The 24,553-nt window shown below is 41.4% G+C and overlaps 1 protein-coding gene across 33 annotated transcripts in view; it reads left to right on the top strand.

Annotated features, from left to right (window-relative positions):
* Positions 1–24,553, top strand: part of GRIP1 (glutamate receptor interacting protein 1) — a 598,510-nt gene that overhangs the window by 487,634 nt on the left and 86,323 nt on the right. For all 33 annotated transcript variants that reach the window (XM_070271875.1, XM_070271871.1, XM_070271868.1 and 30 more), the window contains 2 exons: positions 21,814–21,961; positions 23,786–23,955. In XM_070271875.1, coding sequence (XP_070127976.1) covers positions 21,814–21,961; positions 23,786–23,955 — 318 coding nt within the window. The remainder of the gene's footprint in view (positions 1–21,813; positions 21,962–23,785; positions 23,956–24,553) is intronic.

Here is a 24,553-nt window from a genome sequence, read left to right as displayed (position 1 = left end):
ATGTTTTAAATTATGATATAAAGTATTATTAACATTAAAAATTGAAACAGATCTTTGACATATTTAACTCATGCACTCAGCCTATAAATATTTATTGAGCTTGGTGGCAGATGCCAGGAATGCAGAACACAGACCTGGCCTCTGCCCTTATGAAGCTCACAATTGATGGAGAGAACAGGCAGTAAACAGGAATATTGCCAAACAAACACTCACAAAGTGTGATCATTACCTACAGAAGGGCATGAATGGGATTCTGTAATAGGGAATAAGGGCAGGCACAGATGAGGGTTGGCAGGTGCCAATAAGGTTAGTCTGTGAAGGGTGACGGGTAGGCTAACACCTGAAAGCTTGGAAAGTCTGTAAGTCCTGTGCAGTCACCTCAGAGAGACAAGGGCTCCCTCGTCTAGATGGGCACCACTTCAGAGGAGATTCCTCCATGTCTCATTTTTGCTGGAGTTGGGAGGGGATGGGTGACCCTCTTGTCTGCTTTCTCCCCAGATGACACTCATATTCTGAATGATGCCTGACAGGTTTCATACCCCAGAGTTATACAGGGGGATGTGGGCCATCAGGAAGCAAACACGTTAAAAGTTTCTCTAAGTTGCTAGATACAAGATCAGTATACAAAAATCAGTTTCATTTCTCTATACTAGCCAAAAGCAGAAAGTTAAATCTTTAAGATTCCATTTATAATAGCAATAAAATAATAAAGTTCATATAAGGAATAAATGTAACGAAAGTTGTATCATCCCGTTAGATACAGATATAGATAGAGATATATGCATATACATAAAAGAATATTTAAATAAATGAAGACCTATATCATGTTCTTTAATGGAAAGTCTTAGAATCTAAAAGATATCATTTCTCTCAAATTCGTCTATAAATTCAATTCTATTCAAAATCCCAAAAGGATCTTGGGCAGGACCTTAATAAGCTGTTTCTAAAATGTATATGGAGTAAGAAAGGTGGGAGGGGAGAAACAGCCAAAATGTTTTTGAAACAATATGAAAGCAGAGAAACTTGTTCTACCCAATATCAAGACTCATTCTAAAATTGTGCCATTAAGTCTATGAAATATCAACGTGGGGTAATAAAGAGACCAGTGGAAGAGAATGGAATGCCTAGAAACAGACTACTACACATGTGGAAACAGAGGTATAGTCTTACGTCACTGGGGAAAGGTTGAACTAGTCAGGAAATGATGCTGGGTCATTTTTAACCACATGGGAAAAAATTCAATTAAAATCCTACTTCATATCACACCCAAAAATAAATTCTGTATTTACGTAACCATTTCCCAATAGACTACTATTATAAATAACTGGAATGAATATCCTTTTACCCAAATCTTTGTCTGTATTTCTGACTTCATTAAGTCAAAAGTGTATTTCTTTTTAAGCTATTTGATACATCATTCTACGTTGTCGTCCAAAAGGGTATACTATTTTGTATCACTATCAGCAACATTTTAAGTGAACATCTCACTAGAGCTTGTCAACATTGAACATTATCATGTTTAATCATTCTGATTTGTTAAATGAACATTGCATTTATATTTTAACTTACTTCTTTGAAAAATTTCTAGCACAAGTGAATATTTTTTCATATGAATACTGGCCATTTTCATTTTTTATTGTCTGCTATGTCCTTTATTCATTTTCTATCAGAAGTGCTCTTAGTTTTTTTTTTATTGGTTTGTATAAACTATTTAAATATTAAGGACACTAGTCCTTACCAGTTTGTTGCAAAAATCTCTTTTCTCAGTAGTTTATTTCCCCTTTTTGACATATTGAAGTTTTGGGGGGGGGGGGGGGTTGGCTTCCATTATTTTTCTTAGGATTTAAATACTAATTTTTATAAACAGTTAGCTAATATTCCTGGATCATTTAATAAAGAACCTATCACGTGTCCACTGATTTGTGATTTTAAAAATCATACATCAAGTTATCAAATGTACAGTCACGCATCGCGATACGAAGTTTTGGTCAGTGAGGGACCATATAGACGACGGTGGTCCCTAAGATTAGTACCATACAGCCTAGGTGTGTAGTGGCTACACCATCTAGGTTTGTATAAGTGCGCTCTGTGATGTTCACACAATGACGAAAGCACCTAACGATGCGTTTCTTAGAATGTGTCCCATTAAGTGACGGATGACTGTACCAGACTCTACTTCTGGGCTAGTTGTTCTGCTCTCCGTATCTAGCTTCACACCAGAATTCGGGCTAGGGCTTTTGAATTGAAGTCTTAGCATAAGAGCTCTTATTACCATGAAAGAACGCACATTTATTTTTTGAAAAATTACTTATCCGTATACTACATTTGTCATTATTCTAAGCCTTGTTAACTTTATATAGTGTATAAGCAAACTTTGATTTGGGTTTTTGATTTCTTTTTAATTCCTTTTTCTCTCTTTTCTTCTTTTCACCTTTCGTTCCTCACTTGCTTGCTTTCTTTCTCTCAACCTTTTCTCTCCCAATGTGTCCTTCACTCTCTGTCTCCCTTTCTTTCTCCTTCCCCTTCCAGCCCCAGTTCTTTCTTAATGTTCTGCTCTTGGCTTCTCCTGGTTAATACCCGTCTCCCGTTCTAATCACCTCACTTGAGTTGTTTCCAGGACCCCCTGTAGTCATTCTCTTATTTCTCTGTTTTGTCTTCCTTGCTGTTTTCCTAATTTGGATTAAAATAGGACTAATTAGAGATAAGGTCATAATTCAGAATGACAATTTGAAGAAAGGGAAGTAAAAATGGTGCCTTAGAAAATAAGAACATGGGACACTTTCAATTAGAATTTTTGTTTGTCCAATATTAGCTAATCTTTCCTTTTATAACAAAAAAAAACACATTTTCCTTTTTTTGTAAAACTTTTATTCAACTCTTGGAATTTTTCTTTCTCAAAAGGAGTAAAATGAGCTCTTTATACAATATAGCCTACTAGTTACTTTGAGAGGCCCAATTAACATTTCTTTCAAACTCTTTGGAAGTCAAATTCCCATTAAAAATAGCTTACCAGGGGCTGGCCCTGTGGCCAAGTGGTTGAGTTCATGCCCTCCACTTGGGTGGCCCAGGGTTTTGCCAGTTCGGATCCTAGGCATAGACATCCTAGGCACCGCTCTTCAGGCCATGCTGAGGCAGCATCCCACATGCCACAACTAGAAGGACCCACAACTAAAAATATACAACTATGTACCCGTCCGGGGTGGGGGGTGGGGGCGCGCTTTGGGGAGAAAAAGGAAAAAATAAAATCTTTAAAATTCTTTAAAAAAAAAGCTTACCGTTCTTGTTTTCTAAAGTGAGAAAAAATTCTAACATTTGTTGAATTAATATTTGATAACCAAAAAATAAATTTTACAAAATTTCTTTATTTTACCTGACTTTTGATGGGATTTTTTTAATGGGAAACTATTCAGTAAAAGGATTTTTTTAGTGGATATTTTTAAATGGGAAAAATTTGGTAAACTAGAATTTGATACCAAAGACACTGAGAATTTATTTGCTGAAAGTGAGAGTTAAGCATCGGTTTTACGTCTCCTAAGAATCTAGGTTAAGTACTGGTCTAGAGATTATCACTTCTTTTTATACATAATAAATTCGTGAATCCTGATGGAAAATGTGTTGAGATAGGCATTAGATTATGTGGATTCCTATTTTGTAACTTTTACCAACCTCCTTTGATATTAGACTCAATGATTTCATTTCTTTGTATCATTTTTTTCTTCTATAAAATAAGAGTAATGATATTTACCCTACTTAGCTCATTGGGATATGAAAATCCTCAATAATTAAACACTTAAAATAAAAAGCTCTTCATCTTTAAAGGAAACCAGGAGATATTTAAAAGTAGAAAGGAAATGAGTTTATGAAAGAATATACAAAACTCAGTTTATGGGCCTCCATTCAGGTACCTTCCTGTCACTCTTAGATAAAGCTAAATAGATGCAAAAATTGCAATAGAAAACTAAAGGTCTTAAGTTGGGAAAATGAGTAACAATAGCTCAGGAGTATAGAAGGATGCCATCAGGTACGAATGGCAGAAAGCTAATTTAGACTAGCTTACGGAGGGAATTTATTAGCTTGCAAAAGTGGGGAGTCCAAGCTGCATCCTGGCTTCAGGCACAAGTTCCCCAATGTCATAGGCCTGCTGTCTCTCAAGGTTCCCTGCCTACGAAAGGCTGTCCTGTGTCATGGCAAGATGGCCCCAGCAGCCACAAGTCTGCATCGTCTTGAGAGTTCATGATGCCAGAGAAGGAAACAAGACTGGATCTCTCCTAAAAGATTCTTAGTGACTTAGCTTGGGACAAATGCTGACCTCTGCTCTGGTCACTGTGTCCAGGGATCTAGTGCATTCTCTGCTCCTTCAGTCAGGGAGGCAGGAGTGAATGTTAAACAGCCCCAACAGAAGGAGACAGAGAAATAGCATTTCCCCAAAGCAGATGACGTTGAGTTGAAAAGGAAGGTGATAGATGCCCAGTTGAAGACACCGTTCAATATTACAGGCTATGTTCCCACTAAGAGTCTATGAGAGTTTCCCTTTCTTCACATCCTTACCAGCTCTTGGTATTGGTATTTTATGCTAACCATACTGATGGGTATGGCATGGCGTCCCGTTGTACGTTTAATGTACCTTTCCTGGATGAATAACCAAGTGGAGCACCTTTCCATTTGTCAGTGGGACAGATATGCTGCATTGATTTTACTTTTAATACTTTCATTTATTTAATACTATTAAGATTATGACACATTATGTCTTGGGAAGTGTGTGTGTGTCTATAATCAAAGATATAAAGGTTGGTTTTATTTATCTATATACTATTGAAAGTACACAGATTATTTCTTAGAAAGTGTGTGTGTGCATGCCTGCAACCGTAGCTATTGATATCTTAGCCCTGGAATCCAATATATTTTCCAGTAAATCTCAGATCATGAACTTTAGCAAATTCAGTAGTCTTTCCAGGAAAGCTGTTGAAACTATTGATTTTATTAACTAAAGTTAAATTTAGTCTGTGTTAAAATTTTAAGGAAAATTTATTGAGATAAGGAGGGCTGTGGCGGGGAGTGGTTTGGGGGAAAATTAAGAGTTCGGTTTTGGATATGTTACGTTTGAGATGTCGATGCATCATCCACATGGGGATGTGGAGCCGACAGCTGGGCATTTGAGCCTGGAGTTCAGTGCACACGTTAGGGCAGGAGATAGAAATTTTTGAGTCATCAGCACAGAGATGTACTTGAAAACCATGAGGTACCTTAGGGGAGTGAGCATGGGCAGAGAAGAGAGGGATCCAAGCACTGCGCTCTGGGGCCTTCCCAAAGTGATAAGGCAAGAAGGTGAAGAAGAACCTGAAAAATAAGTTGAGAAGGAACACCCAGTGATGGAGATAGAGGACCAAGGCAGAGTGTGGAGTCACAGAGGCCAGGCATTTCCTTTGTAAAATGGTGGTAATTATGCTACCACACTCACAATATGCTGTGAGGAGCAAAAGAGTTAATAGGGTGTTTGGCTTGTTAATATGTGCTCAATAAATATGAACTTTTTTCTTTTCTTTTCTTTCTTTCTTTTTTTTTTTTTTTTTTTTGCTGAGGAAGATTCACCCTGAGCTAACATCTGTGCCAATCTTCCTCTATTTTGTATGTGGGTCACTGCCACCACATGGCCACCGATGAGTGGTGTAGGTCTGGGAGCCAAACCTGGGCCACCAAAGCAGAACACACTGAACTTAACCACCATGCAGCTGGCCCCTAAACTAATTATTTTAAATGTTTATGGGGGAAAAATCCTCCACTTCTTTCTTGTTGAAATGTATTCCCAAATGACTTGGCCTGTTTCAGTCTTGTCACAACTAACCGACACTGTCAGTGAGTCCCAGGAAGGTAAAGTTGAGGGTTCCATGCTCCACTCCCCTGACATGAACCTCAGGTCCCCCGTTACCCTGGATTAAGCAACAGCTGAAGCTTTATTCTGTGACAAGACTGAGTTCTTGGTAGAGAAAATATTTGGGAAATGCTACTTTTCTTTTCTGAAATTCATCAGAATACTTATTTTGCTTAAACCTTTGCTGAGAATATTTCTAAAATTTCTCCTCTTTCCAGTCACCCTGTTTGTCTCCATTTTTGCTTTCCTTGCACTCATCCCTGCCTCTCACTCACAGATGCCTCCCGCCTTGTGTCTGCCTCCCTTCTTCACGCCCACTTCCATTCGGATCCATGCTCACACAGAAGCCCAAGAGTGCTCGCTACAGCGTGCGCCGAATCCTGTCATCCCATTCCGTGTTATCCGCTAAGTTTAGGATAAAATTATACTCTGCACCGCCCCTCCGAGTCCCTGCCTGCGCTGTCGCCAGAACCGCCTTCCCCACCTCAGCTTTCCAGTCCCAGGCTTCTCTCTTCCCTTTGTGCCCCCAGGCTCTTTTGTTACCTCCTCCCCCACACCAGGCTCCTATCCTCAGGGACTTTGCAAGTTCTGTTCCCTCTGCCTCAGAAGTGGTTCCCCAACCCTTGCACGTGTACAAATGCACATTCTGTCCCCAGCTGTTTTGGGCACGTCCTTTAATGTCTCAGGCTAAATGTCAGTTCCTCATAGAAAACTCTCCTGACACCCCATCTCAATTAGGTCTCCCTGTTTCACTTGCCCAGGGAACCCTCATTTCCCTTCATGGTAACCATCACCATTTTGATGCTAATTTGTCCCTGACCTAAGCTGCTGTCTGCACTAAACCGAAAGCACCATGAGGGCAGGGACAGGGACCTCCTATGGTTTTCCACCACTAGATGCACAGTATATGCCAGAAGTACAAAAAGGTGCACATTAAATATTTGGTGAACAAATGAAACAGGCAGGTTAAAAGCCGGGAGTCACTTGTGTCACTAAATTGAGAGTAAATATTTACTCTTCTCCGAAAAACTCCAAAAGTAGTTGTAAGAGATGCAATAGAGGCTTAAGTAACCAATTTGTGTTCATATTCTGATATTCATATTCACTGCCTCTTCCCTTCCCCCCTTCTCTTCCCTTCAAAAAGCATTTCCTCCAGATGAAGGCATGAGGGGCCTGAACCCCAGACAGCTACATAGGAGGGTTTTCAGGAACTCATTGGCCCACACCCACAGTTGATTTCTTGCCCAAATGTTCATTAGTGATTTTCAGTGAATCAGGAATGCCAGAGCTCCAGAATCGAGACGTACATGTTAGTCTGGAGATGTAGGCTTTAAGAGAATAGGCCAAGAAGGTAGACCAGTGTACAAGCCACGCATCCTTTCTGTCTAGGTCTCTGAAGCTGGGGAAGTACTGGGACCAGAGTACAAAGTGGCATGTAGTCCCCTGTGTCCAGCCCTCCTAATTTAGAAGACCCTCATTTTAACAAAGTCACAAATATGAGTCTTCATGATAGAAATCCGCAACTGTGTGGCTTTTGAAAGGTGCCCTGCTGTGGTGTCTTGGCTGGTCGAAAGCTTGGTGTTCTATAGGTCAAGATCCCAACCTCTCTTTAGTTACAGCTGTTGCTACAAATTGGGAGTGTAAATCTATTGTATGATCCATACTCACTGTCCACCACCCACCATATCCCATACCTTCCCCAGAGGCCTCAGCCTTGTAGACACTAGTAAAAGGAATGTTCTCTTGGACACTCCTAGTGTGATGTCGGAGAAGCAATATATACTTGAACAAGCAGAGTTTGGAGACCTGACAGTTTTGCCTCACTGGAGACTTTCATTCTGACATGTTTGTTTGTGGCTCTCAAGAGGCTAAAAAAAAAAACTACTAAGCCACACATGCTCTTTCGGAGAGTAGGGAGGAGTGGTTATCATTAATTCACAAGAATTGGGTCAAGTACTGCAGTAGCGCTTCGGCTGCTCTCGTGTGAATCCCGCTGGCCTCTCTGCCTTCTGTGCTGTGGTTTGTCACTGTTGGTGCTGCTTCTGAGAGCCCTTTGAAGTTTGGCTGCAGACTGGATCTCAGATGTCTCACGCTGTGGAGACGTGCTTTGGGTGACTCTTACTTCTCAGAGGTGACTTCCTTGACTTGAATGCATCTGTTGAGTTCCTTAACAGACAGTTTTGTGCTGAGTGGTACATTTGCCTTGCAGAATCTGCTACGCTTAAGCCTTACTATCCAAACAGAGTTATAGTGAAAGCTTGTCAGCCTTTCCAGCAGAATTCTCACATTTGGGAGGGCATATGGGGGCCTAAGATAGGTTTCAGGGTGGTCAGTCAAGCTGAAGATATCATTTGGCAGGAATGTTAAATATCCCACCTGTGAAAAAATAAAAATTAATTTAATTTTCATAATTTCTGTAGTTCAGATGCTCCACATACAAATGTTCTTTGTGTACCTCGTCCATGATATGATTCATTAGTTATAGATTATAAAACTCAATCCATAGCCGTGTAAATAACCTCAAACTGCAGAGAGAGTAATATCGAACTCATTTACAACCCTTAAAGCTAAGTAAGTGGAACGACACATGAAAATCTAGCTAATGAGCCACTAGAACACTGTCCAGCTTCTTCACCGTGCCCTCCTTTTTCTGTTACAACTCTCTCTGGATGGCAGCATCACTGCATCTTCCATAGAGGCCAACGCGAACTCAAAGTTCTGGGGTCATACAAATAATACTTTAATTTTTTGACTTGAGTGTTTTCTCTAGCTTTCTCTGACCAAGTAAAGAAAGTAATTTTTCACATCAACTAGGAAATTAGTTAACAGCATAGACGACATCAGCATGTCCTGGGTTTAACCCAAGAAGGAGTAGAGAAGGAGAAAACTAACAATTTGTATAGTTAATTTCTCCCAAGCACTGTGCAAGGTCCTTTAGTCATTTCATTAACTCCAGTTGTCATAGCAAGCCTGTGACATATGCATTATTCTCCTTATTTTTCATAGACGAAGTAACTGTCTTGGAAAGGTTACATTAATCGCCCAAGTTCACACAGATTGTGTTGTGTTGCACCTACAATTAAACCCAGATGGACCTCACAGATCTGACAATGTACCTGCAAGAGACTGACAGTGATGACAGCCAATGCAGGGAACAATACATATTTTAAGTATGGATGAAAGAGATTTTTTTGAGAGTTCAAAGCGAATTTTTATTAAAAACGATTGAAGATCCTTGAACAGCAACTACTATTAAATGCTAGCTCACTATAATTTACTTCACTTTGTTTTTGATGATATTTGCTTTTTCTAAATAAAAATGTTAACTATGGAAAATATAGACAAAAGGATAAAGCAAAATATAAATTATCCCTCATTCATCTTGTAGGCATGGCCCCGTTACAGTCCTCTGAGTTTTAGGTATAAAGATTGACATCATATATGTAACAAGGTTTTGTCACGTGGGCTTTTTTTCACCTGATAATATATTATGAGCATTTTCCCATGTCATTGAGTATATTCACAACATCAAAATATTCCATCATATGGATGCACCATGTTTAATTTAACCAATACTTATTGATAGGCTGTTGCTAAAGTCTTGCGCTTATGTCTAAATAATTCTGAGATGAACTTCTCTGTATGCAAATAAGACAAATGCAATATATTTATTACAAATTGACTTCTGGAACTTGAGTTGCTGGGTCAGAGGATGTGAGTGTGTTTAAGTTTTGTGATGCACAACAAACTGATTGCAAGAAATATAACCTCCAATTACCACTCCCGCCAGGACCTGGCAGGGTCCACCAGTGCCATTTTCCTGGATGGAGGAGGCTGCTGCCAACCCACCCTCCCTGCTCGGGTGGCGCCGTGAGCAAACGGTGGGCCCGATTAAAAGCTCAACCTTTTAATTTCTCGGTGCACATTTGCCGACCTTCCAACCTTGAAACTATAAGCACCCTCTGGAGGAAAGTTTTGACAGCAGTAGAAAAAGTAATGGAATATGTCTTTGTATGTTCTAAGCTTAAGATTCTGAGATTGAAATATAAGACTCAGGCAGTTAATATTCTTTCAAAAATGAAAGTCTTACAAGGAGTATTTAAAAATAAAAGTGAAATCCTATCATTTAAAATATAATTGTTTTAGACCTAAATGCATTATTGAGCCAAAAAAAAAGTGCTAGAACATCAAATATTTAACATTAAGCACCTAAGAGAGTTCTGAGTAAGAGGAAAGAAAATGAGACGTTGAATTAATTATCCACTAGTGTTTAATCATTCCGGCATTTTTATTGATTTAAATTATGGTAAAGCTACTCAGACTAAGGGAGTGGGGCATAATTTTCCAAGAAGCCTCCCACCCCCGTTTTCTTTAGTCTCTTAATATCTCGAGTATACCCAGAGACATCTTCACAGATCCCGGGCATGGCCTCTGCAGCCCAGATTTCCATAATGAACCAGAAGCATCAGAAGCTAACTTGTCTCTGAAGGAGGGGAACAGATAGCCCAGGAAAACGAGCACAGGTGCTCTCTCAAAGTCGGGCCCGTGCTCGCTTCTCAACGTAATCAAGAGATCATGAGTGGCCGTGGAGCGCCACCGTCAAAATCAGAGTTCCAGAATGAAGGGTTTAAAATGGAACAGCCCTTTGGCAAAGGCCCTCGCCTTCCTTAATTCTACGGACGTGTGCAAAATGTACTTGGACTCCACAGACCCTCAAGTTCCCCACAGAACTGCTTGGCTCTTTCTTCTGCTGTGTGTACTGGTTTCCAAAGGTTTCTACTTTGGTCTTTTGATGTATTTCAGGAGTCGTTTCGATTTCGGTTAGTAGGAGTATATCTTATAGAGGCATAACGTGCTATGTATCACTTCCGAATGCCCCTCCTATCTAAAATTGGTCAAGAAGCAGATGTCTGTAGAAGACCTATCTAACTAACTAGGTGAAAAGATGGTATTCAAAACACGCTTCTGAAGATACGTAAGGCTCCCTGGAGACGGCGTCCGCTGAAGCTGGTAACGCACCACAATCATTGAACCTGGGCCTCATTTACTTGCACCACCATCCGATGCTGGAATCCCTCAGGATCTTCCCCACAAGCTCTATTTGAACACCTCTCATAGGCAGCTTCCTGCCAACCAAGCCTATAGCCTGCAGCAGGAGCCCTCCACCTCCCTGCACACGGGAATCACCTGGAGACTTTGAAATGCCTCGGCCCATCCCAGAGGGGTTGTGGTCACAAAGAGAACGAGATGTTACATGTTGAAAACACTTTGTAAGCTAGGACTCACTGTAAAAACGTAAGGCAAATCATCATTTACCCTATTCAATAATAATTTCCAAATAGTCACCCATCATTCCAACCTGTCTAAAGGTTTTTAGATCCTGATTCTGACATCCAGCTTGTTTTCTGTCCCCTCCAGCTGTACGTCAAACTTTTCTAATTAGAAATTTCATTTATTTTATGAATGAATATTTATTGAGGACCCCCTAGATTCAAGACACTGGACTGTGTGCTCATTATTGCTGTCCAGTGGTCGCGTTGGCCCGAGCTCGGGGGGCCTCTTGGTGTCTTTGCTCTGTTGATGTCCTGGTCAGACTTGCTTTGCTTCTTCATTGACAAGGTGTTGGTGGTTTTAATACATAGTCGTCAGCTTGTTTTTCTTTTGTTTATCTAGCCATGTCTTTAGACCGTATATTTGACCAGTGTTTTGTTAGGTTTTTCTTTTTTAATATTGTGTTTACCTCCCATAAAAACCCAAGGTCAGTCAGAAATATAGATGCTTTAAATATTTCTAAGTATATTTTTGGCAGCTTACCAATAAACTGGCTTTTAGGATGTCTGTGTGGTTGGTATTCATTTGTCTTATTTTAGATCTGGTTCCTAGAGAGCTAGGACACTTTTTTTTTTTTAACTGTAAACATAAAGCCAAATCCAGCACAGGATGCCCGAGAGAGTCTGCATCCTGCTGTTGAGCCGTTAACTCTTCCTGACTGACCGTTCCTTCCCTGTCTGGGGAGGTTAAGAATCCTGAGTGGTAGGAATTCTTCTTCATACTGGCAGGCACTTACTCCTACGTAAGTACTTTCCCTGCCTCAGCAGAACCTGGTGGGGATTCACTGCATTTTCTGTGTGGATCACTTACCCAGCTCAGAAAAACCTGACAGTGACTATTTTTAAACCGAGGCGGAATCAGCCTTTCTGGAGAATGATGATATGGAATATGATGATTGTGCAGTCGCCATGGATATATATGCCAAATCTGTTTAAAGTCAGGGCAAAGGATTGTTCGCTTTGCGGCAAATATTTCTACTTTCCCATTGGTACTGGTCACTTAAATGCCGGATTCACTTGGCTTTTTACACTTTTTAAAGCTTTGTAAGTTTCCTGAAACTTAACATAACATAAAGTTAACTGAACATAAACTTTGTAAGTTTCCTGAAAGCTCGCTCCTAGTAGACAGAATTGTGAAGTCTTCATACGAGTGCTGACGACGGAGACGAAAGCTTGCAGAGCTTGTGTGGTCAAGGATGTGGCGTCGTCTACGAAATGTGCTCCACATCATGGTGTCTGAGCTCAGAAATTTCTTTAAGAAATCTTGTGACCTGGCTGTTCTCATCCTCTCTTTTAAAAGTTTAAAAACTGTTTATCATTTATCTAAATGGGACAAGATTAGAGCCCTAGAAATTTAAGTCGGAAGACATTTATTAGTATTCTCCAAAATATTTAAAGATCTATAAAAACCATGTCAGTCCGTCAAACCTAAAACTGAAGCCTACCTGTAAATCCTAACATGATTATTTCATATATTATTATTCCCTTAGCCAGGGGCCTAAATTCCTCTACTTTTTAGTTACTGGGTTCTGGTTTCCCCTGAATTAAATACACAGTAAAACATCACTCTACAAAGGGCCAAAAAGCCAAGGCAATGAAGATGTCAAGATCTTTTAAAAAGCTAAAGTACTTAAGACAGTGTGGTACTGTCATAAGGCAGACAGATTGACCAATAGAACAGAATAAAGTGTCCGGAAACAGACATATACACGTGTAGTCATCTAACTTATGACACCAGTGACATTGAACTGCAGTGAGGAAAGGATGGTCTTTTCAAAGGCTGATGATGGGTCAGTTATATCCATGTTGAGAAGATATATTGTGATCCTACCCCATGCCAGACACAGAAATCCGTTCCAGATGGACTACTGATCTAAGTGTGAAAATCTACTAATAAAGCCTGTTGAGAAAGCATAGGAAAACATCATCCTGACTTCATAGTAAGAAACGATTTCTTAAACAGGACACATAAAGTATTCGAAAAAGAAAAAAATGAATAAGAGCGTCTCTTCATCAAAAGACACCATTAGGAGTCTGAACTGGAAAGCCACAGAGGGGAAAAGTATATTTGCAAACCATATATCCAGTAAAGGACTCACACTAGAATATGGGTTTTTTTTTAACTCCTACAAATCAATAAGCCAGACAACCTAATAGAAAGTTGAGGGAAAAGGCTTCTGCAGACACTTTATAAAAGAAGATATCCAAATGGCCAACAAGCCATGAAAAATTGCTCAACACCTTAGTCATCAGGGAAATGCAAATTGGAACCACAATGGAATACCACTCCACGCTCACCTGAATGCTACAATGGAAAAGACTGATACAGCAAGAGGAGACAAACATGTGGAGCAGTGGGAACTCTCTCTGCTTTCTGGTGAGAAGGTAAATTCATAAACTCTTTTGGAAAACTCTTTGACAGTATCTACTTAAGCTGAGCATATTCATACCCTATGGCCCAACAAGTCCACTCCTCATAGCTCCCACAGAGACTCATACCTTTGTTCACCAAAGACCTACTAGAATGTTCAGAGCAGCCATGTTTGTATTAGCCAAAAACTGGAAAATATCTAAATAGTAGAATGGATAAATTATGGCTTATTCACCCAATGGAATAATATATACCAATGAGAATAAATGATCTAAAACTGTTACTGCCCAAGTGGGGTCCCCTGCCTGCCGCCAAGACATGCCAGTAGTCAGGAGGCAAGGTGGTAGCAGAGAAAGGACTTTATTACAGCTTGCTAGCGAGAGGGAAGATGGCCGACTCCTGTCCGAAAGAACCATCTCACAGAACAAAGCCTACAGGCCAGTTATGTATGGGCTAATCTCCAGGTGGGAGAGGTGGCTGGTCTCTGTGTTGGGCAGACATCTGGTCCCAGTTCCTGATAGTCCTTTGTTTTACTGGATATGCATCAGAGAATCGAGCAACACCTTATACCCTGATCTTTCAATTGCCATTGATGATGGCTATCGGCATAGGCTCTCTGCCCGGGGGTCATCATTCCTAAAGAACTCAAAAGAACAAAAGTAATCTCTTAAAGCAGCTGGGAGGGGCCGCAAAATCTACAGAGCATGTCTGGGCTAGTTAGTCAGAGGTCATTTAAAGTTACAATATAGTTTCTTTTCTACAATATGGCTTCCCTTATGTCAACCTTGTGTTGAGCCGCATCAAAACTACCCTCAACAATATGCACAAATCTCACAAACATAATATTGAGCAAAAGAAGCCCGAGATAGAAGAATACAAACTGAGTCTGTTGTCAAAAAGTATGAGAGTAAGCAATACTAACTTAAGCTGTTAGAAGTCAAGAGGGCGGTTCCCCGTGGGAAGGGGGAGCGATTTAAAGGAGCAGACGGCAGGGGCACTCTTTGATGCTGGTCGTGTTCTATTTCTAGGCCTGAGTGTGGTTACACAGATGTGTTCAGTTTATGAAAACTTGTCAAGCTGCAAACTTATGATTTATGCATTTCTCAGTATGTTTGTTATACTTCAGTAAAAAGTTTAAAAAGCACTATAACCCAATAAGCAGGGTACAAAAAAATCAGTCACGTAAAATGGGAGGGAGTGTTAAGATATTCTAAAGTCCATGAAATGATTAGGCCAGCCTGCCGCAGAGAAGGAAAGTCAGTCACCGATCCTGCATTAGCCAAACTCCAGTTAACGTGGGACGTTCCTGCGTTTCCCTTGCTTTGGACTCTTCTTATAAAACAGTAACTTCAAGTTGACTCCTTTAACTTCCCAGGAAAATCTTATGATTCAGGGTAAAGCTCATTCAAACATGGCAGGTACACTTTTCATTGTATCAGAGTATGTCCCAAGGACCGTATTTCAATAGACAAAAATGAATCGGCGATTTTATTTGTTAAAAAAAAATTATTACAGTTTAGCTCATCTGAAAAGGGTTGACATTATTAGTAGCGTTACTTGAGTAGAATATCACTATTAGAAATGCTTTTAACCAATGTGTAAGTGGACAAGCACCCCCAGAGGTACTTTTTACCTGAAGGAACATCAGGCAGGCAAAGCCACCATTACCCTGTGGTCTTTCCGCCAGCCCCCAGGAGATTCTCATCAAGCCTGTGCCCTGAATGAAATGCAGGGCTCCGAGTGGCAAAACTGATTAACGAAATAAAAACTCCAGAGTGTTCCCCTGCAAACAGTGATCAGAGCATCTTATGTAATTCTGTAGCCCATCAATCAGCACCGTGTGCTAGGCGTCAGTCGCAGTGTAAATATCTTAATGACGGAGACGCTTTAACTATGAATAATTTATATCTGTATGCTCCATTTTTCTCAACCATGCTTCACTGCAGTGGGATAAACTAATCTTCTGTCAGGGATGGGCTCTTGATTGTTTCTTCCGGGGTTTTCTTCTGTTTATTTTTCTCATTTTGATACACTCCATTTTTGTCTCTTGCACTTTCTTAAACGAGAGTGCCCCGTTCCTCTGCCTTGTCTGCCTGCTTTTACTTGTCCTGTGCATCTTATTAGACGTCCTGGACTAAAGCCAGGCTTTTGGACTCCTGCTGTTCATACTCTTCCTCTGTGAATGGAATTGGGTGGCAGCTAGGGAAACAGGCTTCATACCAAAGGCAGGATGCGTTTCTTGATGTTGTGGTGGGGAAACATTTATTATGGAAAGCAATTGCCAGAAAAGGCCAATGGCCAATTAAACGTTAGGCTTGGTAGGTCTCCTTCTGTGAGGCAGAAAGTAACTGCCGCATGGGTGATGCTGGAGAGCAGTATTTGCTAAAACAGTTTTGTTGTTTTCCTAACGCCCATTAAAAGAAAGGCAGCTGAGAGACATTCCAATCAAATTCTCTCTCATCTAATCAGCTCATCGCACCCATGCCAGCTCACCCTGCCCAGCCTCCTCAGGTCCCCTGGGTCTCAGTGTCACTGCCATTCCCTTGACACGCGCCATAGATGTTGGGTAATAATAATCGCCTTTCTCTAGACTCTAGCTTGTGGACAGGCAGCTTCAGCTGCCTTCTGTGGATCTTCTTCCATGCTTGAGTAATTCTAGAAACCTGGAAATCACATCCTACTGGATAACCCAATATTTTTTTATAAGCACTTTGACCCTGCTATATTAAAGATTTCGTTGAGGGGAAATTGCAAACATTTTGTGTCCTATAGTTAAAAAAAAAAACTGGAAACTTCATGAGGTTCAACAGATGAAGTTTCCCTAGTGAAATCCGGGAGTGGTACCCTGCCCCCAACCTTCCTGGCAAGGGATCCCAAGGGGCTGCTAGAAGGAGCATAATACATTTTCGTCTTCAAGTTCCCAGTACCCTCTGATATTCCTGACACAGAGCTAGCACTCAATAAATGTACTTTAAAATTCATGTTGCGGGCATGACACCTTAGCCTGCAGACTTAGAGAGCCCAGTTCTGTGGGGAGGCAAGGTGGGTAATCTTCTATCCTGGCAAGAATCTAATTAGGCTTCTCCTGCCTCCCGGTAGTACCTTAGTCCCGCCTCTGATTCATCTGATGTCCAAAACGTGTGGATGTGGTCTCAGTCATGTATACAAAATGCCAGCCCTCCAGGGTCTCATCACAGGGGACTTTCTTAAATTGTCTAATATCCAGCTTCTGTTGGAACCTAAGTGAGGGAAAATATGGCTATCTATGAAAGATCCCCAGAGAGACATCCAGTCTGTCTACCCTAGGATCTGTCTTTAGATTAAGTTACCACCACGTTAGCTTGTCCCATTATAGGGACATCATCACTAATTTGCAGTTTAATCTAATGCCTCAACTTTGATCAAGGAACAACCCTTGGAAACCACCTCTGTGTTCTATTATAAAAATGAGTTGAGGACATTACCCACTATATCAGTTAGCACCACCTATATCTAAACCCTCATAAGAGAGGTATCTTTTAGAGATCCTGCTAGAAGAATCTTTATTTCCACCATAGGGACCAGTAGACCTCCTCCTTTTTAACAGTGAGAACTACATAGTTGACCATGTTTCCTTTATCGTCCTGGTTTCCACAAAGTTCAGTCATATTTTTTTTAATTGAAGCAAAATTCACATAAGATATAGTTAACCACTTTAAAGTGTACAATTCAGTAGTATTTGGTCCATGCACAGTGTTGTGCAACCATCACCTCTGTCTAGTTCCAAAACTTAAGCAGTCGTTCCTTATTCCCTCTCCCCACAACCCCTAGTAACTACTAATCTACTTTCTATCTCTATGGATTTACCGATAACTCATAGTCATTTTTGCAATTCTTTATATTACATCTTTTGTTTAAAGCAAGCAAGAAAGGTAAAGTCATGCCCTGGAAACGTCTCACTGTGAAAGCTTCATATCATGTGTCAAGTGTAGGAAGGTAGATCACCCCTCAAACTCGCTATCGACAGGATGCTGCTGTTGTCGTTGACATCTCTAAGTCTGAGGTTTTCATCCCAGCTTGATAAACGTCAGTTGTCTGGAATCACTTCCATAGCCAGCAGTTCACCTCTTCCACTCGTTAGTAGGGTACTGGAATCTAAATTAAGTTATTGTGTATTTTTACAGAAAAAGTTCATTAAGCTTCCCTAATGTTCTGATTCCCTCTAGGCTCTTACTTAGCTGACATTGCTGTTTCTCTATAGATCCATAGACTGTCAGGGCTCAAGAGCGTTTGTTGAAGTCCCCTGATTTTACAAAGAAGAAAATGAGTTTTAAGGCAGATGATGGGTTGGGCCACGTGATAAGTTGGCAGAACTAGGACCACCCTCAGGCCTCCAGCCTCAGCCCAGCTCAGCATCACACGGCCTCTTCCTTTGACCAGGACTTTAAATGTCTCTTCTCAGCATTTTGAAGTTTTCTACTTCAGATTTTCAAAGAGACTCATTAATTGCACATTAGCCTCCCCCAAATGGCAAGCTCGTACTTGTTCCTTCAAAGCCTTAATGGGGAAAGTGCTACTTAAAGAGAGAGACTGTTCTAGTTTCCATTCACCAGAGCAGCTGTAGGGACGCTCTCCGCCTCTAAATTAACGACGGTAACAGATCGGGTGCCCTTTCTCTGTGCTTCTTGATGTCCCTGTTCCTATCATTTCTTTCTACAAGAAAAAATTTAATATTCATTTTCCATTATAACTGGAATATTAGAACCATAAAAGAATATGGTTTTTAATATTTTGAGAAATATAGAGGCCAGGAAAAAAGAATAGTAATGTGAGAGTTCATATTTAAACAACTTCCACATATGCTAATGAGCACTTTAAAAACTCTGATTTTTGATCATGGTATACTGCTTTTCAGAAAAATGAATACCTATGGTGCCAGCCTGGTGGCATAGTGGTTAAGTTCATGCATTCCACTTCAGTGGCCTGGAGTTCACAGGTTTGGATCCCAGGTGTGGACATAGCACCACTCATCAGGCCACACTGTGGTGGCATCCCACATAAAATAAAGAAGATGGGCACAGATGTTAGCTCAGACACAATCTTCCTCAAGCAGAAAGAGGAAGATTGGCAATAGATGTTAGCTCAGGGCCAATCTTCCTCACAAAAAGAAAGAAAGAAAGAAAAATGAATACCCAGCATGTGTACTGGGTAATAGTTTATTGTGGTTTTATAAAATTTACATCTGCAAATACCTAGTTATAATAATTGCTCCCTAGAATAACAGTTCAAGTAAGATACATGGGAGGAACAGACTCAAGTGAAAAGACCTATCAGGATCTAGATTCAGCTGGTAACAGAGACCCAAATTCATAATACTAGCTTAAATATGATAGAAGTTTATTTTTTGAGAGATTAAGCAATCTCTGGAGCTATGATTTCAGGTACTGAGACTTCCTCTATCTTGTGGCTCCATGCCGTTGTCTTCATGGTTGAAAGGGCTCACCAGTCTGGGCCCACATTGCAACAACAAGAAGGGGGAATGAGGTAGAGGGGGGCACAGCCATTCTTTTTAAGAGCATATCTAGGACAGGGCACATCGCACCTCAGCTCACTTCCCACTGGCTGGAACTTAGTCACATGGCTGCACCTCACTGCAAAGGAGGCTGGGAAATGTTGTCCTTAGCTGGGCAGTCCTTTGCTCAGCTAAAATTTAGAAAGCCTATTACCAAAGAAAGAAGAGAAGTGGGATACCAGGGAACAACTCTCAGCTTCTGTCATTTGTAAGAGATTAAGTGATAAGCAACAGAGAAACTTCATTGCTTTCATCTGCTAAACCAAATAAATTTACCTTTAGACCTGAGAAAATCACAAGGATGAATGTATGGTGTTATCACCTCACAGACCTATCTTAAAGTCCAGCAAGCCTAAGGGAAGTGATTAGTCCTTCTAAAATTATCTTTCAAAGTTCTATAAAGATCACGTGAGAAAAGGCCCCGCTAGGCTAGTGCTCATGGGAGGTTCGACCTGAGCCGGTGAAGACGTTGCTGGGGAGCATGCTCAAGGAAGAGGAGGAGGGTGGACCTTTGCCGGTGGAGCTGGGAGCGTCAGATTCCGGGCTCTCAGCTTAGCAGCGGAACTTTGACTCTTGGAGTTGAGAGGCGGGCAGAATCAACTGCCCTAGTGAAACGGGGGCTGCAGAGTTCTTTCCCGGGGGTCCCGGTTGGGGCAGATGAGGTACAAGCCACTGTTCCATATGGCCATGGGGGCCACTCCCTGTAAACTCCAAGGTAAGAGTAAGGCAGGACCCTGGGCAGCACCATGAGCAAGGGAGTCACTGGAGAGGAACAAAGCAGGTGAGGGAGAGGAAGGAAGAGAAGCCAGGATGTTGTCAGTGGCCCAGGTCGGGGGAATTAACACAGCAAGGTGAGAAAGACCAGAGAGTAGCAGCCACCATAGAGGTAGGTTCATGGGGAAGTTATAGCCATGACACCCCAGAACCAAAGCTTCTCTGAGTAGACTAAGAACTTTGGCTCCTCCCAGCTCTTATTAATGACACTCTGCCCTGCAATTGACAGAAAGAGATACAGACCCTAATGGTCTCTTAATGTTTTTTAGGACTAAATTATTTCAGTATCACCAATCACTTAAGAAACATAGTACATACAAGAATCCTTCACACTGGAATATTAATGTTGGTGTGAATATTCTCAACGTTGCCTTATTTAAGAAATTTCTTGTTTCATCTTGAGCGGAAGATGGCTCTCTCCCGTGAAACTTTCGGCTTTGTGAGTCAGTGCATACTGCCCGAGCGTCAGCAATAGGAATACAAATCTCCTAGTTCACTAATATCTGAGTGGTGCCTTGGTGATAAAGACATAGTAGCAGAAAGACAAGGTTGTATTGATGAGGTTTCAAACACCAGAGCAGTAGGAAACCAGAAAAATATTACAGAGCAATATACAGACTTGAAAAGTGAGATGACTTCAAGGCTTGAGGTCATAATATATCAATAATAATAATGCTTTTCTCTGTGTATAGCGCTTTGTAAATTACAAAATGCTTTAACTATACATTGATCTCACTGTAATAAGCACTGAGGAAAAGATACCATTTATAGGTAAGCAAGCAGACTTAAAACATTTTAATAACTTGTATAAGGTACCATGACCATAATATTGTGAAAAGGAGAATTAAATGCAGGTGTTTTAACCCCATGTTCAGGGCTCTGTCCTGTGTGACCCCTGTCTCTCCTGAGCTTTCAGCGATGCCATGAGTTTCCTCATTTGTTCATGCATCTACTCAACAACTATTTATTGCACACCTCCTATGTGCCAGTCATTATCCCAGGCACTGAGTGATTGACAAGCCAGTCTCTGCCTTCTCAGCAAGCTTGCGGTCTGGCCAAGGACAGAGGCACGTAACCCACTTGCTATTGAAACAGTGAGGTGTGTGCTACAACAGCAGGAGTATAGCAGGCTGTGGGAGCACAAGAGAAAGGCATCACCCCAAATCGTGAGTCAGGAGGGGCTTTCAGAGGAATAGATATCTACAGTGAGTCCCTAAGGGTGAGTAGGAGTTGAAGGAAGGAAGAGTGTTCCAAGTCAAAAATAAAGCATGTAGAGAATAAAGTCACTCCTGAGGGGCAGGTGACCCTAGATCAGGTCCAGGATAGGGAATGACCCAAAGGATTTACAAATTCAATTTCGTGTACACATTTCTACTATTTGGCTAATTAGAGACATCATCCATCCAATCCTCTCTCCCTTTCTCCCTCTTTCCTTCCTTCCTTCTTCCCTCCCTACCTTCCTTTCTCCCTCTTTCTTTTCCTTTCCTTGCTTCCTTCCTTCCTTGCTTCCTTCCAGCCATCCGTCCATCCATCAATTCTAGGTGCTAAGATGTCTGTTGAATTAATTAATTTTTAAAATATTTATTGAGAGACCTAGTATATGCCAGGCACTGTGCCAAGTGATGTAGAGGCCATAAAGATACACAAGACATTATCCCAACTGATGCGAAGCTTAAAATTTAATTGAAGAGAGAAACCTGTGCATATGTTACCATAATACAAGCAGGCTAGAACAACTGTCCCAAGAGATGCCCCGAGAAGTTACCGCCGGCTGTAGGATGTTGTATGGAGGGAAGTCTGAGCTTCAGTGGTAAAATTAACAGAGCAACATCAGACTGAACATTCTCCATCTTTTTGGTGTGTCTGTTTGCTTATTTGTTTTATTTTGTTTTGTTTTCTGAAATTTGTTCTTCTGTAGATTCTGTGGCTACAGCATCCGGGCCACTACTAGTGGAAGTTGCCAAAACTCCTGGTGCCAGCCTTGGGGTTGCCCTCACTACCTCGATGTGCTGTAACAAACAGGTCATCGTCATAGACAAAATCAAATCTGCCAGTATCGCGGACAGGTGAGTGTTGTAGGAAGGGCCTGCTTTTCAAAACGCATATGTCTTAAAAATATATAGATAAAAAAATATATATATACACACATACACATGCATACACACACATAAACACGGGATAAAAAACAGCTCTGCTGTACGTTTATACAAGTTTCATGTAGGGAAACAAGTTACCACTCTAGAGCTTACACGGTACCTGCCTTATTGGCCGCCCCGTGATGTAATGTCTCCTCATCCACATGTTTGGTGTGGCCTTTAGAAATGGGGGGAAAAAGTCAAGCAACTGAGCAAGTTTCCTACTGTGTCCCAGGGTAACAGCCTGTTTCTGGTGTCGGGTTACTAAGCAGATGTTTATTATGTTCCATGCAGAAAAGTCATGGGTTTTCCTGAATTGTTAGCAGTTAAGCCCTGCCACCATAAAATCTTATTTCTTTTTTCTTAAATAAATAAGACGTAATTTGTCAAATTGTGCAGTCTTTAAAGAAAGGTCCTATACTGTCATAGTAAGTTAATCTAAGGGTTTCACGATCTTCAAAGGTTCCTGAAAACATCGTTCATTCCTGTGATATAATAAAAACAAAAGTCCTTTTTCCTGAATTCTTTTTCCTAATTAATATTTTAGACTTACAAGGTAAGAAGGGGGAAAAAGAACTACCTGACCACCTAATGAATTATTTTACAGCTCCTAAACCCCCCTCCTGTAGCTGAAGCCCACCAGCTGTCTCCACGTGGATTTTCTGTTTAGGTGGAAGGGGTGGCCTGAGATGCTTTGTCTTGAGAAGCAGACTGTTCTCACCGGGGCCGTTTTTAGACGTCCTCGAATGCCTGGTCTGCATGTTTCCAGCCCTCTTCTCCGTATGCCCTGGCCCTGCCTGGTAACCCCCCGACTGGATGCAGCATCCCTGTGGTGGTCAGTCTGCAGCTCCACGGTGGTCCTGCCCTGCGCTCAGCTTCCACAGGGACAGCCGTTGGCCCAGGGGTGTTCTCCAGCCCGATGCTGCAGGCTGCTTTAATCTTCCCCCTCTGTTTTTTCCCATTCCGCAGGGGGAAACCAGTTTAAGGAGCTGTCCGCTTGACTGGTATGTGGGATGCTGACTGCTGTGTTTGCTTTTCTCAACTCATCCAGTAGCCAGGCTCTTGAGTTCAGCAAGATGTAGCAGCTAGCCCCTTCCCACCCCCAGCTTTCCCATTCTCCCACCACGCAGGCCTCATTGATTACTCCTCTGACTCCTGCATAATTTCCATCATCATCGAGAGCTTTTGTACTAATCAATGTTTAACTCTAGAATAACAAAACACGATGCTAAAGAACGTTGATCTGGGAGCTTGAATGGAGGATTCTGAGGAAGCTTAGTTGAATCTGCCCCAAGTTATTCCCATACACACATAAAATAGTCGTAAACGACCCTATGCCAATGCCGCGAGTCACATCTCAACATTCTGCGCATTTACCAATTCACGTTTATAAATATAAAAACCTGGGACGGAAAAACACAGAAAAAAGTCAAGGGGAAACATTTTCCTGTTCTTCCCTCCCCTCCTGCTCACTCGCCCTCAACTTTTGGCTCCACGACCCCAAAATAATTTTTTTTTTTTAAGAAGGGCAAGAGAAGAACATTTCCTTGAATTTTTCTGTGTTTTCGACAAGGTTTTACGTTCATATTCATACCCAAGGTACTTAACATTTGACAGATGGCGTTTCCTATAACACTCCAACTTTTCCTTGTTTTAAGTAAATGAAAACTGTGTGAAATTTTAACTATGAAGGTCGTGGAAGTCACATCCCAAAGAGGAGGGACTTCACGTGCGGAGTCTTTCTCTTTCCCGTAGATGCGGGGCGCTGCACGTGGGAGACCACATCCTGTCGATCGACGGGACCAGCATGGAGTACTGCACGCTGGCGGAGGCAACCCAGTTCCTGGCAAACACCACCGACCAGGTCAAGCTGGAGATTCTTCCCCATCATCAGACCCGCCTGGCCCTGAAGGGCCCTGACCACGGTGAGAGCATCTGTCTGGATAAGTCTCTTTCTCTTCGTTTTGTGATTACGGCTTCCTCCAGCAGAGTCAGAAAGCAGAGGGATGCTGAGCTTAATTCTGCTGGTATCATTTCTTTTCAGAACAACAGGGTATCGTTGTCTGCTCTTCTTCATCTTCCAAATCTCTCCTTCTAAGGCACATGTAGTTTACTTGAAATGCTCAAATGAAAGAGGAGGGAAGAAGCATTAGAATGTTTCAGAGGGGCCAGCCCCATGATGTAGTGGTTAAGTTCTGCATGCTCCACTTCAGCGGCCTGGGTTTGCGGGTTCAGTTCCCAGGGCATGGACCTACACCACTCATCAGCCATGCTGTGGTGACCCACATACAAAATAGAGGAAAATTGGCACGGAAGTTAGCTCAGAGTGAATCTTCCTCAACAACAACAACAACAAAAGAATGTTTCAGAGAATTTCCAGACTAGTACTATCTGATATTAAAAAAAAAAAAAAAAAGAAAGAGCCTTTGGTGCAAGTTGAGTATGGAGAGGAGGGAAATAATTTGACTTCCTGTTATTCATATTGAATTTCCACTCTACTTAAAGAACAGTGAAGGAAAAGAG

Source organism: Equus caballus, chromosome 6, assembly GCF_041296265.1.
Source record: "Equus caballus isolate H_3958 breed thoroughbred chromosome 6, TB-T2T, whole genome shotgun sequence".
Classification (NCBI taxonomy): Eukaryota; Metazoa; Chordata; class Mammalia; order Perissodactyla; family Equidae; genus Equus; species Equus caballus.
The sequence above is the reverse complement of the archived record's forward strand: the minus strand, read 5'-3'. Positions and strand labels throughout refer to the sequence as shown.